The sequence below is a fragment of the Corvus brachyrhynchos genome, unplaced genomic scaffold (genome assembly GCF_000691975.1).
Source record: "Corvus brachyrhynchos isolate BGI_N302 unplaced genomic scaffold, ASM69197v1 scaffold31, whole genome shotgun sequence".
Taxonomy (NCBI): Eukaryota; Metazoa; Chordata; class Aves; order Passeriformes; family Corvidae; genus Corvus; species Corvus brachyrhynchos.
This window is the reverse complement of record NW_008236196.1, coordinates 1,033,599-1,049,719: the sequence shown is the minus strand read 5'-3', so window position 1 is coordinate 1,049,719 and position 16,121 is coordinate 1,033,599. Positions and strand designations below refer to the sequence as shown.

The window sequence follows — 16,121 nt, the reverse complement described above, 5'->3', positions numbered from 1 at the left end:
CTGGCTGGGGTTTCCTGAGAATCTGGGGTGGGTGACCAAGGTCCCACAAAACTAATCAAGGGCAAGTGGAGTGATGAGCTTAATAAAGCATGGATGGAGGAGCAAGAAAACTGAGACAACTGCAGACCAGTTGGCTGACCTTTAGTACCCAGAAAAACACTGTAAGAACAAACCAGGCTACTTGCAAATACATGAAAGGTGCCAAGCAGATGAGTGATGGCAAATAGTTTAATGAGGAACTAACACTTCAAACCTTTTCAGGTTCCTTCTGTGAGAGGATAAAAATGGAAACTGTCATTCTACATAAGCAACAGATGTGCTTTGACTACAGTAAAGCTTTAGCATTTTTTTACATGGTGTGTTATAGGGGGAGGTGACTCGAGTCAACGTGACACCATTACAAGGACAGTTCAGAGTTGGTTAGAAAACTTGCTTCTAAGAGTCATTGTCAGTAAACTTCTTGTCAAACTGGAAGGGTGCATTAAGTATGGATTTCACTGAAGCCAGTCTATGGTGCTACACTGTATCTTCATTAATGGGTACCGAGTTCCTGAAATACTACTGATAAATTTGAAGATGATGGCTGGGGTAGGACTTCTGGTATACAGGAGACAGCCTAGGAATTCAAAATGATCTAGCCAAACAGGAGAAAGTATCTGAAAAACACATGGTTTGATAAGGACAAGTGCAAACCTGACCTGGGTTTCCAGAAGAGCAGACATTTTAACAAGGCAACACTTGGCTATATAGTTGTTCTGCTCAATTTAGGTGTTAGCGTGTGTCACAGTGACTTGCTGCTAAGGAAGGGGGAGCATCATCCTGGGTCACATCATGCAGTGGTGCCATATGTGAAAACATGAAGTTATACTCCCCCACATTTGGCACCGCTCTGGTCTCAGCATAAATGAGTCATTTTGGATGCTCCAGTTTGAGGAAGTGTTGACCAGCAGCCCGGAGGAAAGCACCAAGAGCAACTAGTCATGGTGTACAAAAGAATGGAGAGAATTAAGGCTATTCCTGACACGGAAGAGAGAAATGAGAAGAGATACAATAAGGTTTTCACAATCAAAACCAGCATCTGCAAATAAGATGGAAGAGTTTAACAAGTCTGCTGGGAGAGGAAAGCAAATGGGATTAAATTGCAGAGAAGAGAGCTGAACTCTGCCTCCCAGGAACAGCAGCAAAGCCCTGGCAGGACCATGCTGGGGGGCCTGGGGATCACCACACCAATGGTTTTCCACAAACACAGTGGAGAAACATCTGCCACAGGCAATTTAAGCTTGGGTATCCCGAATGAAAGATGGGTGGTGGACCTCCCAAATGTCACATCATGCAACACTGCTATCTCTCCAAATGCCTGCAAGGGCAACAAGGCTGGTGAAGGGTCTGGAACACAAGCCCTGTGAAGAACAGCTGAGGGAGCTGAGGTTGTTTAGCCTGGAAAAAAAGGAGGCTCAGGGGAGACCTAATCACTCTCTACACCTGCCTGAGAAGAGGCTGTAGTCAGGTGGGGCTCAGTCTCTTCTCACGGGCAACCAGCAACAGCACAAGACAACACATCTTAAGCTGCACCAGGGGAAGTTTAGGCTGGACATTAGGAAAAAATTCTTCACTGAAAGAGTGATTGGTCACTGGAATGGGCTGCTCAGGGAGGTAGTGGAGTCCCTGTCCCTGGAGGTGTTTAAAAAAAGACTGGACATGGCACTCAGTGCCATGGTTTAGTTGGCAAGGTGGTGTTAGGTCATAGGTTGGACTTGATGATCTCAAAGGTCTTTTCCAACCTGGTTAATTCTGTGATTCTGTGTGAAGACCCTGACAGATACAGTGGAGGTCACTAATGTCCTGCTGCCATCAAAAGGAAGTTTCTGCTATAAAGATGAGGAACCTCAGGCATGTATCCTCGCTTGGATGAAAGTTCAGCATTTGGTCAAGGACAGAACTGGGCAAGAAGGCCAATGAGGTCTCACCCAGAGCATGCAACCCCAGCACCAGGGATCTGGTGGAGCAATTGCCCAGCTGGAATATACCTCTGGATAAAATGATCAGTATTAGAATCAAGGTTTATTTTTATGTCAATGTTATGTTACTCAGGGAAATATTTAAGAAAAACATGGTGGTTTTTTATAGAACAGTTTAGAAAAAGTTTAATCCCTTTCATGAGATGCATATGTAAGAGAAACTTGGAAGATTTAATTGCCTTTCATTTACGTGTAAAATTGATGTACCCCTCTTACTCTTTAAGGGGGTCTTTTTCCCCCAGTAAATTTCATCCTAGAGTTACACATTGCAGAAGGTGAGTATTTGTCTGCTATGCCAAAAGGAAGAGGGCAGCTAAAATAAGACTTCATTCTTCTGATCTGTAGATGGGAGGGCTGAAGCAGTTTTGACATACTCTGAAAAATCTCAGGAGGACCAAAACTGAGAGCTACTCCTAAAACATCCTTACAAAGCATTTTGAAAGCTCATGATGAAAAATAGCCCATGGCAGTGACTGTACCAGTACCTAACTGTGCTGTATCAGTGAGACTGAACCCAGCAGGTCCAGGGTTACAGCTATCCCACATTATATCTGGGCACTGTGCCCAGTATTGCCCCCATGGTCAAGAAGGACATTAAAAAACTGGGGACCATGCAGCAGTTTTGGGGGTGGGGATGGGGGGGGTGAAATGCCCCAAGATGGTTATAGGAATGGAGACCTTGGCACATGAAGAAAGGCTGAAGGGATTGGGTTCATTCAGCCTAGTGAAGTGAGGGCCCAGGGGGATTCCATTCCTGCCTTCCAGTGTTAGATATTGAGAGATGATGAAGGCACTCTCTTCACGAGGATTCACTGTGATGGACAGTTAAGCCACTTCAGGGCAAATTTTGTCTCCAGACACAAAAAACCTTCTCCAGTGAGACCAACTAAAGGCTGGGACAGGCTGCCAGGAAGTGTGGTGAAATTTCCCTAGATGAAACACGCAGGGCTTTGGCAATGCCCCGGATCACTTAAGGCCCTGCTTCCAGCATCTGCAGGGCCAGCCACCCTTTCTGGTCCTGGTCAAGTTGGGCTTTCCCCCTCAGTTTTTGTTTCTCTCAGTACAGCAAGATGCTGAAGAGTCCAAGAGACACTGTCTCTTACCTCTGTTTTACCTGTCCTCTTATGAGGGTACAGCTCTGCACTGGCAACAGCCAGCAGGACAAGGGCATCTTTAGCATCCTGTCAGCTACACCCATGCAAAAAAATATATAAACACAGACACAGTAGCTACAGTGCCCATTTCAGCACACAGCTTCCTGCTCCTGGATGGAGAGCAACACCAGTGCTAGGCCTTCACTGGCATTTCTTGGTAAGAACTAGTGATGGCACACTCCAGCACATCAGGAGGTGCCAGGGCCCAGATGCTCTCCAGTGATAAAAGCAACACAGCATGGAAAGGGAAAAATATGAATTTAAAAATTTCTTCACTGGCCCAACCCTGTTCCAGCTAGAGACAGTTGGGGGAAAAAGAAATTGATGTTCTCTTTTTTCTTTCCTATTTTTGTCTTCTGCAGCATGACTTTTTAGGCCCTCACCTTCTGACTTCATTCTGGAATGCTGCTTAAGTATAAATTAAGCTGGATCTGGCCTGAGATTTCTGTCTCAGATAAAGCTGAGGTTAGTTAAAAGAAACTCCAGTCATGGAAAAGCTCATATGTCAAGAAAAGCTAGCAGTGTTTTAAAAAAAATTTTAAAACCCAGCAGCTTGACTCCTATTCCTTTTACAATGAACAGAATAATCCTGTAAAATTAACAGAAGATCAGATAAACAAAACTTCTGCTTAGGGCTAGAAAGCATGGACATTTATCTCCAGGTACAATTCGAGGGCATCTTCTTCATCTCTGCTTTTGTTCCACTGCATGAGCTGCCAGATCCCTCCTCCCACAGCCCCTCCCCAGGTTACGACAGCTGAGGCCTGGCTCCCTCATCACTTTCTCAAGCAGTTCCAAATCTCCTTAGGAATGTGAGGTTTGCTATGTCTCCCACTGACTTCAGTGAGAGCTCGGTCAGATGCAGACGTATTTTTTCAAGCTTTGAAAAAATAAGTATCTGTGCAGAGGTAGGATGCTCAAAGAAATGCAGCTCAATGGGTGCCCCCCCTCTCCACAGGTGGGAACCCCCCACTTGCCAGGCTACACCAAATGCAGGGACCAAGGCCTTGGGGTGTAAGGGTGGGAGATGCCACAGAGGGTACTCGCACCCCTCCTGCTGTCCCCAGCTCGGGCAGGGCAACAGCTCCAGCTGCCCCTGTGAGCCCATGCTGCCGAAACCCACGGGACCTTCACCACCACCTTTTACAGCAGCAGGAGCACGTGTTGAAAACTTTCCAACTGCAGTGCCACTTGCAGCAAAGCTTGGGAGAAACCCTTCCCTCACACAGTAACCCAGGCTGCCACCCTGTCCTGGACTGCAGAACACCCTTCCTGAAACGCCGCACAGATCAAATGCAGTAATTTGTGCAGGACTCAAAAAACACGGACTGGTTACAGCAGCGCAGGAAGGCCTGGGCCCAGAGGCACAGTGGGAGCTGTGCCATCGCTTCTCTTGGCGTGTTTGGTTATGAGCTTTGTCAGCGAAAATAGTTGTACATAATAGATGCTGTTACCATTTTTCCTGTAGTTTGTGACAGAGGTAACTCAGCAGGTGATGGTCTCCAAACTAACTTATAAACAAGGATTCACATTTAAAACACAGAGGCTGTTGGGAAAGGAGCTTTTGGATATGGCGAAGAAGCTCAGGACAAAGCAGAAAAGGCAAGGCTGTGGGTGAAGTATCACCCATTTCAGGTTGGGGCACGGGCTTCTCTTCTTAAGGCTCGGGAAGTTGTTTGGTTTCCGGGGCTGTGGTTTGGCTTGTTTTTTTTTCTTTAAATGAACATGACACTACTCGCGTAGTCTTTATAAAGTAGAGACTTACACCTGCCACAACACACCTGTTTTCCACTTAACTGGAATTATTTTCCCCCATCAATCAGCCCAGTGCTTTGAAGTCGGCTTGGAGATGCGTGGGGCATTACTCATCAGCAATGCATCCCGCTGCCCTGCCGCCCATCTGATGGATGCAAGGCTGAGCCCATACCAGAGCTACGTGCTTACATACAACAATCAAGTCAGTTTATCTCAGGACAGCCTGAAAGCAGCATCTGGTTACATCGCAGCTCTGCGACCAGAAAACCATTCCTTACAATGCAGAAATGTGCTTTACTCTCTGAAAGCAGTTGTGAGGCCAGTCCGCACTTCCAGACCACCCATTCACAGCAGGTATCTTACTGACAGATTATTTGTAACACCAGCTCTTTGGACTGGGATTATAAAGAAAAATAAATTTTTATCAGTAAAAAGTATGCAGGAGTTCAACACTTACTCATCACAGCTGAGCTTAAAGGCTCACTCTTCAAAATCTTTATAACAATTCTGGAGATAAATGAAAAGTAATTTAAGTCTCAGCCGACAAATCCCAGGGGATGGTTTTCTCTACCTGCCCACACAGATCAGCAGCTCAGACAAGCCTATGCAGCCCAGGCACTAACATACCAACACTTCACTTCCTGCTGCAAGAGTTCAGCAGAAAATAAACATCTTTTACCAAAAAAGGGACATCATCCAAGAGCACTGCTCTTTTCAGTCTTGTGAAGCTACAGTCAACAGGCTCAGGAAAGTAATTTCTCACTTTTTTAAAACTCACTAGAGAAAAAAAGAAATCAGAGAAGTTTAGGTTCATAGTTTCTGGTTTGATGCTAACACAATGTTTTATTCTTTTTGTCATTTAGGTCTTTGCCATATACAGAGCAGGTATTAGATCACTGAAGTCTAAAGTTTCATTACTGGCTTCACTCACTGCAGAATTTGAGGCCCCGGCTAATTCTTTTAAAGAGATTTAAACACAACTACTAGAATTAGAATATATTTTTGTTTGAAATTAATAACTTGGGCTCCACAAGCTTTGAAAAAGATACCTAGAAGGGTTTATAGGGACTACACTTTTATATCAATTGAGATGACAGGGTTGAGAAAATTATTTAAATTATCTTCTCTTAACTCCACCAAGAACCAAACACATCACCTTAGAAAACTGGGGGGTATGGAGGTCCATCTGTCACCTTTGCGGAAAGGCCAAGACACCTTTATTTCCCTTTATAACTTAAAGATTTCAGCATAGGATTCTCACCCCTGAATTTCAACAAACTGAGCTCCTCTTGACAAGACACCTCCAGTATTTCTTCTCTTTGAAGTAGCAGTAACAGGCTGCCCACCACTGCACCTGGCTGGCAGCTGCACTGGGCAGTACTTGGCAGCATGTCAGCTCCTAAACAGGAGAGCAGAACAGTTGCTGACATCAAACTTGAAAAGCAACCATTTTCTTTCCCATCTATGATTATTCTCCTCATTTCTCTGCCCTTTCCAAAAAGATCCAAGCCTTTACCAACACACCCTCCTGCAACCTGCAAGGAAACAAACAAACAGACTAATTGCTTTCTTAATTCGGATATATCAGTACCACGGCATTTTCATTCCTGGGGCATAAGCAATGGGAGAGACGCCTCAGATCCCAGCAGTAGGGAATGCACATACTAAACAGGCACCAGAAAAGACATGAAGAAACAAACGTTGAGTTTTCAGCTAATCCTGGCATAAGATAACCCCCAAATGACATCAGGTATCTGGAAGCTGTCTGTAGGGACAAACTGTTTTCAGAATTAGGCAAAATCAAATAAGAAAAAAAAAACATAAAAAAAATGAAGCTTTGGAGACAATAGATTGTGCATTACTGAGAGAATAAAGTAATTTCACCCCTACAGACTAATTCCAAGTCATGTTTTGCAACCATCTATTGAAGAGGCCATCTGGCTACAGTGGGTCCCAACCCAAAACATCTCACAGCTTTGATGTGCACTACACTGGACCCCAAAATTCATTATTTGATCACACTAAAGGAAGTTTTGCCACTGATGTAGGAAGGCAAAGGGACTTTAAACATTTCTCCAGAAACACAATAGTTCTGGCAATTTGTTGAGAGTGGATCAGATGTTAGTTAGCACAACTCAGCCTGAGGAAATAGCAACTGCAAATCATGGTGACTGATACCATTTCAGAGCCAAGCTTCTTTTGATGCAGAGAAGAGCATGTTTTCTTTTGAGGGAATTAAGGGAACACTACAAACAGGAAATGGAAAAACCCTACAACTACAGAAACAACATGCTGAAGTTGTCAGACTGTGTGCAGGTATCAAACAGACACCCTCCTTCCTCTCCCCCCACTTCACTACTTGACATATCAATCCAAAATTCCCAAGTAAAGCCTAAAGCAATATGCAAGACTCCTCAGACACAGCAACAAGCCCCTGACTGGGAACCAGTGAGAGCAAGAGCTGTCTAAAAAAGCAAGGGCAAACTCAACATTTCTGAAGGCACTGAGAAAGGAGAACTGCACTGAAGCAGAAGTCCAGCTTAAATAATAACACTGGATCAAAGCCACTCAAGTAGTGATCTTCAAAATAAACAAATACAGCCAAACTGTCATTATCTCTTGACAAAGGCTGAGAGCTGGAGCAGCTACACCCAACTTGCTCCATGCCACGAGGGTTTCAAAGCAGAAGGTGGCTCCCAATGTCCAGAGGCATTCACTGCCCCACAGAGCAATGCTCTTTCTGCCTCTGCTTCCTTCTGCTGATCTAAACACAAAACAGTGAAAGACCTATTGTGCCATTTCAGTGTCAAAATCCTTAAACTGAAGAACTAAGAACTCAGTAGATAATACTTGGAAAGAACTTTTTAGGCAGTATTTAAGGGAAACAAAATACATAAAGCTCCTTTGTGAACAACATGAGAACAGAAAAACAGAGGAATACTTTAATCAACATTTTCACACATTGAGTATTTCTCTAAAATGCCAAAATTTTAAAATGGGAATCATGTCCCTGGCTGGATTTCCTGCACCAAAAGAGCAGTCAAAGCTTAGTCATTCTATGCATAGAAGAAGCCTCCAGAAAAGTGAACAGGACTGAATATTCAGTATTGTCTAAACCAGACACTTTGTCCCCATATGCTATAATCAAACGTATATTTAAACAAGAATAAAATATGTGGTAAAGCTAAAATAATGAATTAATAGCCTCGAGTGAAGATTTTTCAGGAGATTCTGCTTTTCCTCCTGATGCATCTTAAACAAACACACCACAAAACAGAGCACTGAAATCAACTCCTTCCAAGCCCACCAAAGGGAAAAAAAAAAAAAAAAAAAAAAAAACAGGTTTCACAAAGCTTTAAATTTCTGAGTGGGTTTCTGAACTGTCATTGCTGGTTATTACTAGTAGGCACAGAAACTCCCATTTTAATTAGAAACTTTATTTTGAAATACATTATACAGTTTACATGTGAAGTGCTTTCAATGTAAGATATTTAATAACATTATGCTGAGCAAAATGGCTGACCAAGTTCCTCGAAGCTCTTCCAGTTATGGGCTTTTTTTCATTAAAGCTAGCTTACAGAGCTAAGATGCAACTTAGGCATTTGTATTCAGGAGCTAATTACTATGTTTACCTTAGGGATAAAGTAGATACTTAACTGTTCCAATTAACTGCGTGTTTCAATAATGATGTTAAACATTTGGCATAAGACTGAAAGAAACCCAAGTCCTAATTAAACTTGTATTCACCAAAGATTTTTGTAAAAAACTTCACGATCAAACTACTTTGTTAATAAGGCACAGTCAGACACGTATTTACAAAGACTGGCTACCAATTCAGTTTTACCTGCACAGCCTTCTTGCTAGTCTGTCAACAGTAATCTGAAAGTTGTTTTCCCTGTCTGCTGCTGAGACATTCCAAGAACAAGGCAGAGCAGTAAGGCAACTAAAAAAACAGGCATGCACAGGAGTTTGGCATTTGGGATGGATTCTGAACATCTGCAAAGTAGTTCATTTTATAAATGGAGCATTCACCTGCTATTATTTAAATGGTGGCCAACTGTGATAAGGAAAATAGAAGTGATGCAAGCAGAGGGTATTTTAATAGGAATAAACAAGATGTCTGGTATGCTTTCAGCTAAGACTTTGCATGCAGCAATTCCCACAACTTTCAGAGATAATCTAAATTGAATTCTCAAATTCCCCTCTGCCACTTAGAAAAGCTGAATGTACCAGGAGGTTTCCTGAAAGCAGGTGAAGTATCAAGGAATAAGATCTCCATTTAGATAATGAGCCAATACTGCATCCTACTTTGCATTTATTAGAACAAAAGGAAGTCTTCAGGAATGACAACTGAAATAATTACATCATTATTTTGGCTGGAAGAAAGTTCAAGAACTCTTAACATGGGATGTTTAAAAAACATGACAATTCTACCCACGGTCAAAGAATAAAAAAATAAAAATGAAAAAAGAGAGAAGCCTTACCTTCCCCTCCCAAATAATCTTTGAGGAATAATTGCTTGAGATTGTATGGCTTCTGTGGCCTATGAATGCCAGATACTCTAAGAATTATCATTTTCAAGCTACTGCTTGTTTTCAAATTTTAGTCATTTGAAACAAAAATACTTCATCTATTTCTCTTGAATAATCAAACTGAGCTTAAAAATCATTCAAAGTGTATTGCTGATACAAATTTGTATCACATACTAAAAGATACTACTTCATAGATTAACTGTGAAACAAAAAAGATTATACAAAAAGTTTTTCGAATTCTTTTGCACAGCTGAACTCATAGTGCAGGTTTAAGATAAAAAAATCTGTAAACGAAATGGTCAACAAATGTTGAATACAAAATACATTCTAAAGTATTTTACAGAATGGCTGAATTATCAAGCATAAGAACTGAGGATAAAGGATGTTAATGACAAGCAGCCACATACAGAACACAAAGCAATAAGTTTAAATCAGACTATTTTGGTTTGTGTAGCCCTTTATTAGCAACTAAAATAGAAGATATCTGTTGTACATCACGGGTAGTAACTGACTATACTGGAGTTTTATTATATTCTAATACAGAATCATTTATAAATGCGTTGTTTTCCTTTTTTTTTCTTTTATTAAAAAGCTTCCACCCCCTTTTTCCCCCCTTTTTCCATTTACAACTTGCAAAACTATTCTGAAAGCTGAGTATATGTGCACAGGTCTGCAAAGAGTGCAAATTTAGGATATGGTAAATGCTTTACATGTTGTATTTTTAAGGACAGTCTACCACCATGCCTTCATAGCCATTATCTTTTCCAAAGAAAAAAAAAAATCTCACAAAAATTCTGATACCAGCCTTCCTTCCATTGTCCTAAACAAGAAAGCATTTTTAAATGAGTTGAAACTAAGGAAGGACTACACCTACTAGAAAAGAACAGAGTTCTATTAGTTTGAGGTTTCAGTATACCCAAAGACCAGGGACTGTATCTTTGTAAGGGCTAGGCTGGGACCCCGTATACAGAGTGTGTGCAGGTGCCATCCCTGAGCATTCAGCAGTTCAGTGGACCATAAGTGCTCCAGCTGCATAACTCACTGAGCTGTCTTGCCAGTTTCGACACTGGCTTGACTGAGCGTAATTCAAAAATGAAAAGCTCATATTCATTCCATTCTTCTGGAGCTCGTTGATAGCCTGAAGAGAGAAAAAGAGCTGTTCAAAATAAGGTATCAGTGAAATTGCATTTCCTAGTTCTGAAAGGTCCTTGCACCATCTCTCACAAGCTCATTATATAAGCACCTCCCAGTTTTGAGTGGACCCAGGCCACTCCTGTGCTGTTTCATTCACTGATGCACTATCCATGCACTTCTCTAAAGCAACACTAAGCCTTTCATGACAATCTTTTAGAAACAATGCTTCCAGTTCCATGGGGAATTTATACAGAAGCACAGATACAGCAGGAAAAAACCCTACACTATTAACACTTTTCATATTCTATTTCTTCCATTAAGGAAAAGGAAGGTACAAGGATAGTTTATTAAAGTGTGACAACTGGCAAAAACAAATGAACAAAATTTAGCTGTGATTCACTGCAAAACTAACTATCTGACAGTAAGAGCTGGGTAGACTTGCAGAGTTGTCATAGTACTGACCTTTGCTACATGCGTCTCCAGTATTGATATTGCTCATACAAACTTTTACAGACTCCACTTTAAAAGGTTTCTCTGTATGTTCTCCAGTCAGACTACATTCCCAGCGAATTTAGTTTTCCCTTTTAAAAAAGTTAACATGCTTCCTGTTTCAGATTTGAATTACAATAAAAATACAGTGAGATTCACTCAAGCAATATGACAAATCTGCAGCACTCCAGCAGTGCTGTAAAGCAGCTGTGACCAAATTTAGACAACTAAGTTAAGCCAGGTTTATGTCCGCACTGCATCACCAAAGCAGAATATATTAACCAGAAAGTAATCTGAATTCTAATTGCTGTTAATTTATGAGTTAACGGTGGACTGCTCTAATACTTACAGAGGCCCTTTCTCATATTTGCAAAACTCAAAAGCACTGCCAGACATCACAAGGCACTCAGAATAGCTAGCTAATAGCAACATAGAGAAAATATATACATGTTTGTAAGTACTGATTCAAAAGAGTAACTACATACTTCTTCAGGGAGATGGATTTATTTGTTTGTTTATCTAGGGCCAAGAGAAAGTGAATGATTGCATTTCACTGAAATTCAAACGGAATGTGGTCCCTCATCTCCCTTAGGGAACTGAAAACCCTCAGCCCTTTTAAGAGCTTACATTTGTCTATATGCAAGACACAAAAATCAGAGACCAAATTTAGAACACTTAGAAATAAGTGTTAATTCAAGGCTTAATATTTCAGAACCAAGTAATACTGCAGCAATATTGTGTTTTAATAAATGCAAACATTTTTCTAAAAGTTACATTCTTCAACAAATCAAAACTTACATTTAATAGCACTCCAATCGGGTGTCTTCCACATATTGTATTATGGTATTTCTTCAAGTAATTACTAAAAGATACAGGATCTAGCTGCTCTATAATGCTCATACCCTGAAAAATAATCAATAGCAATAATTACATTACATATTCACAAGCAGGTGTTTATACATCACCTATATGTTACCACAGAGCAGGAGGAAAAACCCTCTACTTTGTACCAAGGGTATCAAGGGAATCTCAGCATGTGAGCTCTACGTTGTAGTCATCTTGTTTCCATTCCTTGCCAAACTAAAAGTGCAGGAGCTCTTCCAAAGCTGTCAATAACCCACAGATCTGTGAAGTTATCTTTGCAAACACCAGTGAAGCTCATGTTAAAAAAGCTCCTCCAGCAGACTAGTTGATCCCCACCATCCAAGAGTGCCCTACTTCTGTAAGATTTGGTACAGCTATAACCACACAAATTTACTAAAAGGGCAAAGCAGGAAGAAGTTGTGCCTCCACCTGCTCTCTGTGGTAACAGAGTTCAGGGCCAAGCACTTGTCTGGGACTTCTGGATGTCCAAAAACCCTAGATAAAATCATCACTACACATATGCAATTCACATGTGTAACAAGCATGATGTATCCTGGATACATCAGGCATGCAAGGCAGTTGATCTGGGCATGGGCTGGCCATTTGCTCAGAGCATAAAAAGCAGACCCAGAAAATGTCTAAAACACTATAAAGTTGGTGCACAACAAAAATGTAAGAACCAGGAAATGGTGCTTCCACTTTACATGAGACAGTCACATGTATGCATCCTTTCCTCCATTCAGAGCAGGACCCATGGGCCCATGGAGTCATGCCAAGAATACAGTACATGTGTGGAAAACAAAACCTTCCACGTATACAAACGTTTGCATTCTTAAAGGCAAAAAAATTCCTACAACTCCAGATATTGCCTACTCTTACCCCATCCCATAGAGCAGATCAAACAGCATGAAAGTAGTTTAAAAACAAGTCTAAATCAATTATTGTCTTAGTTTCATCATGGCTTTGCTCTTTCGCCTGTATTAGACTCCATTCTCTTTTTTTCCTTCCTATGAAAATTATTAATTCTCTTCACCAGGGAAATGAGCTCCAGACACTCACTAACTCAATAAAATACATAGTGATGCTGCTTCTATTGGTGAAACAGTAAGTTCTTCCTTAGAGACGAGAAAAAAACTTCGCATGGAAACAACTGGAGGTTGATACCAGGAAAGAAGATAATTTCTTCTAAGATTTCTGCATTTGTCTCAGCTCTTTCCCCTGCTTTTGGGTGATAAAAGGAAAAGCCACAATGCAGGAAGCAGTCAGTCTGAAGTCTCAAGAGTGAAATCTCCAGAACACTCTGCAAGGGTGTTGGCTGATCTGGCAGATATCAGCTAATTATTCAGACTGGATCACAGCTTACAATGGAGGAGCAGAAGATTCCCAGGAGAGCTGGGAGGATTATAAAACAGCAATGATAATCACTACCCTTGTGTACTTTTAAATAGAAACAGACATAAGATGAATTCATAAAGAAATACATTTAATGGAAAAACAAAACCAAGCTAAGCTAGCTAATTGCTGGTAAGAGCTCAGTTCTTTTGGAGTCATGGAGAGGGTGTTTGGACCCTTGGCCAGTAATTACAGCTGTTAATCACTCCAGATCTACAGAGCCTAAATGAGTGCCAAAAAAAAAAAAAAAAAAAAAAAAAAAAAAAAAAAAAAATCATAGCTATTCTCTAACTAGCAGTGATTACATAGAAACCATTTCCAAAGTTTCCAAAGCGTATCTTTGAACCATCCATTTACTTGTAGATTGTACATGTCAATACACAGCTAAAGAAAGCAGAACTAAATTGGACTACATACTCAAGTGAAACTGAAGATACATAAAGCACTTAGATACTGAACAGTTCACGAGAACACATTTTATCTGTTTGTAGAACCCTTTCATGACCTTTTAAAAAATGAAAATGGCTGCTCAACTGAGAGACTCGTTTTACAGTTTTAAGTCACTGGAACATACTGGGCAGAGGCATTTGAGCATTTGTCTCAAATGAATGGACATGGATTTATGAGAATGCCTAGTAAGCTTATTTCAATGCACAATTCAGCACTGCAAAACACTTACAGCTATGCAGTTCATCCCAGAAAACACTAACAGAGCTCCATACATCACAGACTGGAGAAAATCCATAGGGAATTGGTATGACCAGATATCCTATAAGCATTACGTTGTACTGAACTTCTCAATCTTTTGGATTCAGAAATCATTGTGGCAGAGGAGCAAAGACTACCAAGTTTGTTTCTCAGTCTAAAACAGTGTTGAGGAACAAAGGAAACATTTTTGCCAGGTTGTGTTTTATTTTTCTAAAAAGCAGAAGTATGAAGCTAATAATTTTCAGTATTCAAAACAACTCAGCCAGGCATGGCTTAGAACAGAGTTAAAACATGTAACAAAACCCACATGATAAAAGTGTAACCGCAGTTCCATGGTTTATCACATGGTTATTATGGCATCACATAAAAATTGCATCCCTCAGTTAGCCAGATACTGCTAATGGCATCTACAGTATCCTAGCACAGTGCACTCAGTATGATTAAAAACCTTACATTTTTAAATACCATCCCTTAATAGAATCATGTACAAGCCTGCAAAAAAACTTTATAAAACAATAACCCTATACACATATACCCCAAACAAACAAACAACCCCTCCAACAACCTATAGGCTCATATTATACTATATGCCAAGAATGCTTTGGCTGGTCAAGTTAAAGTTTTTTATCAGTTATTCCAGCTATTTCTTCACACTTAAAGATCTAAACTAATAGCACTCTAATAGAAGTGGAAACAAATTTGGTCTTATTACTATCCAGCCCAACTATCTTTGCATGTGTGAGTCACTCAGACTAGATGATAAGTAACCACCAGGAAAATTACTGTCTGGGCACAGAGAAGAGAACAGGGACCTGGGTACCCAGGCAGAGAGCCATGGTCTTACATTATGCCCAGCCTAAGAAGCTTTCCCAGGCTGGAGCACTGCGGAAGGTCCTGCAACAGTGCAGCAGCACTGCAAAAGCCACCAGAATTCAGCAGGTCATTAGAAGTACCCGAGAAGCCATCAATGCTGAGCATTTTTCCTGGACAACAGCTACTGGCTGTTCCTGCACAGCACTCCTCAGTGCCTGCATTTTCCCTCATCAGCATTCAGGGTAACACAATCCTCCCACTGACTCAAGTGAGGCGGAAAGTATCCCATACCAAATATATGCTCGTATAAAATGAGCAATCTGGCAATGAAGATTGAAGTGGACAGCCTGCATTTTCAGGCTAGTCAATCAAAAATAATTACACTTCAACAATGTCTTGGAAAATACTTCCCCCACTTTTACTTAAAAAGATAGTGTGTTTCAGGTCATGATACACAAACTATTGCACATCAGCTGCTCAGTTATAACTCTTCATTTGAGGATTCTCCCCTAAGATACCCCTTCTTACCATGAGCCTATTTCCTCCTTTTGCCATTACATCACAAAGTGCACTGTGGTGACAGTGGTCAGATCAACAACTACCATGGAGAAACTGATGCCTGCCCAGCAATATTTACTACTCTATTTGTTTTATGCTGGAGTCTAATGGCTCTAACTTAGAACCACAGCAAGTAAAACTTCAATGCCCAAAGTGTTCAGCAGTTTTTATTCACTAGGTGAGAAAATCATCATGCATCTATATGTAAAGTCCGGTCAAATTAAGGAAGAGGCCATCATCCCCCCCAAAGACATTTCTAAGGAAATCTGATTTTATCTTACCCCAGAATACCTTCCTGCTAACAATGTGCTCAGCTGACTGCTTTCCTTGTTAGGTCCAATAAAATTAAGCCAGTTTTAGTACAGTTTTGTCTCTTACCTGAATGCTATTTTGTCTGTGTAGAGGCCTACTGGTTACAACAGTACAAGTTTGTTTAGCACATCAAATCATATGAAAAAATTCAATAATTATCTAAGGAAACAAGAACTACCCAAGTGGGACGTAAAATTGAACAAACTTCCAAAAACTGGAAAAATGTGACAGAGAGATCTTTGTGATATTGCTAACAAGACATCTTGTTTCACCCAGAAAAAAAAAAAAAAAAAAAAAAAAAAAATCACCCAAAGCAAAACCTCCTCCATACAGTGTCTGGAGTTGTTGGGGTCCCTCCCCCTGCCATGGAGCCCTGGGAGCGGAGCCCTGGG

At 40.8% G+C, this 16,121-nt stretch overlaps 1 protein-coding gene across 2 annotated transcripts in view; it reads right to left on the bottom strand.

The window, feature by feature from the left end:
* Positions 1-9,211: 9,211 nt before the first annotated feature.
* MEMO1 (mediator of cell motility 1) overlaps positions 9,212-16,121 on the bottom strand; it is an 18,311-nt gene continuing 11,401 nt past the window's right edge. For both annotated transcript variants that reach the window (XM_017740109.1, XM_017740115.1), the window contains 2 exons: positions 11,881-11,985; positions 9,212-10,597 (listed from right to left, as the gene is read on the bottom strand). In XM_017740109.1, coding sequence (XP_017595598.1) covers positions 10,466-10,597; positions 11,881-11,985 — 237 coding nt within the window. In that variant the 3' untranslated portion in view covers positions 9,212-10,465. The remainder of the gene's footprint in view (positions 10,598-11,880; positions 11,986-16,121) is intronic.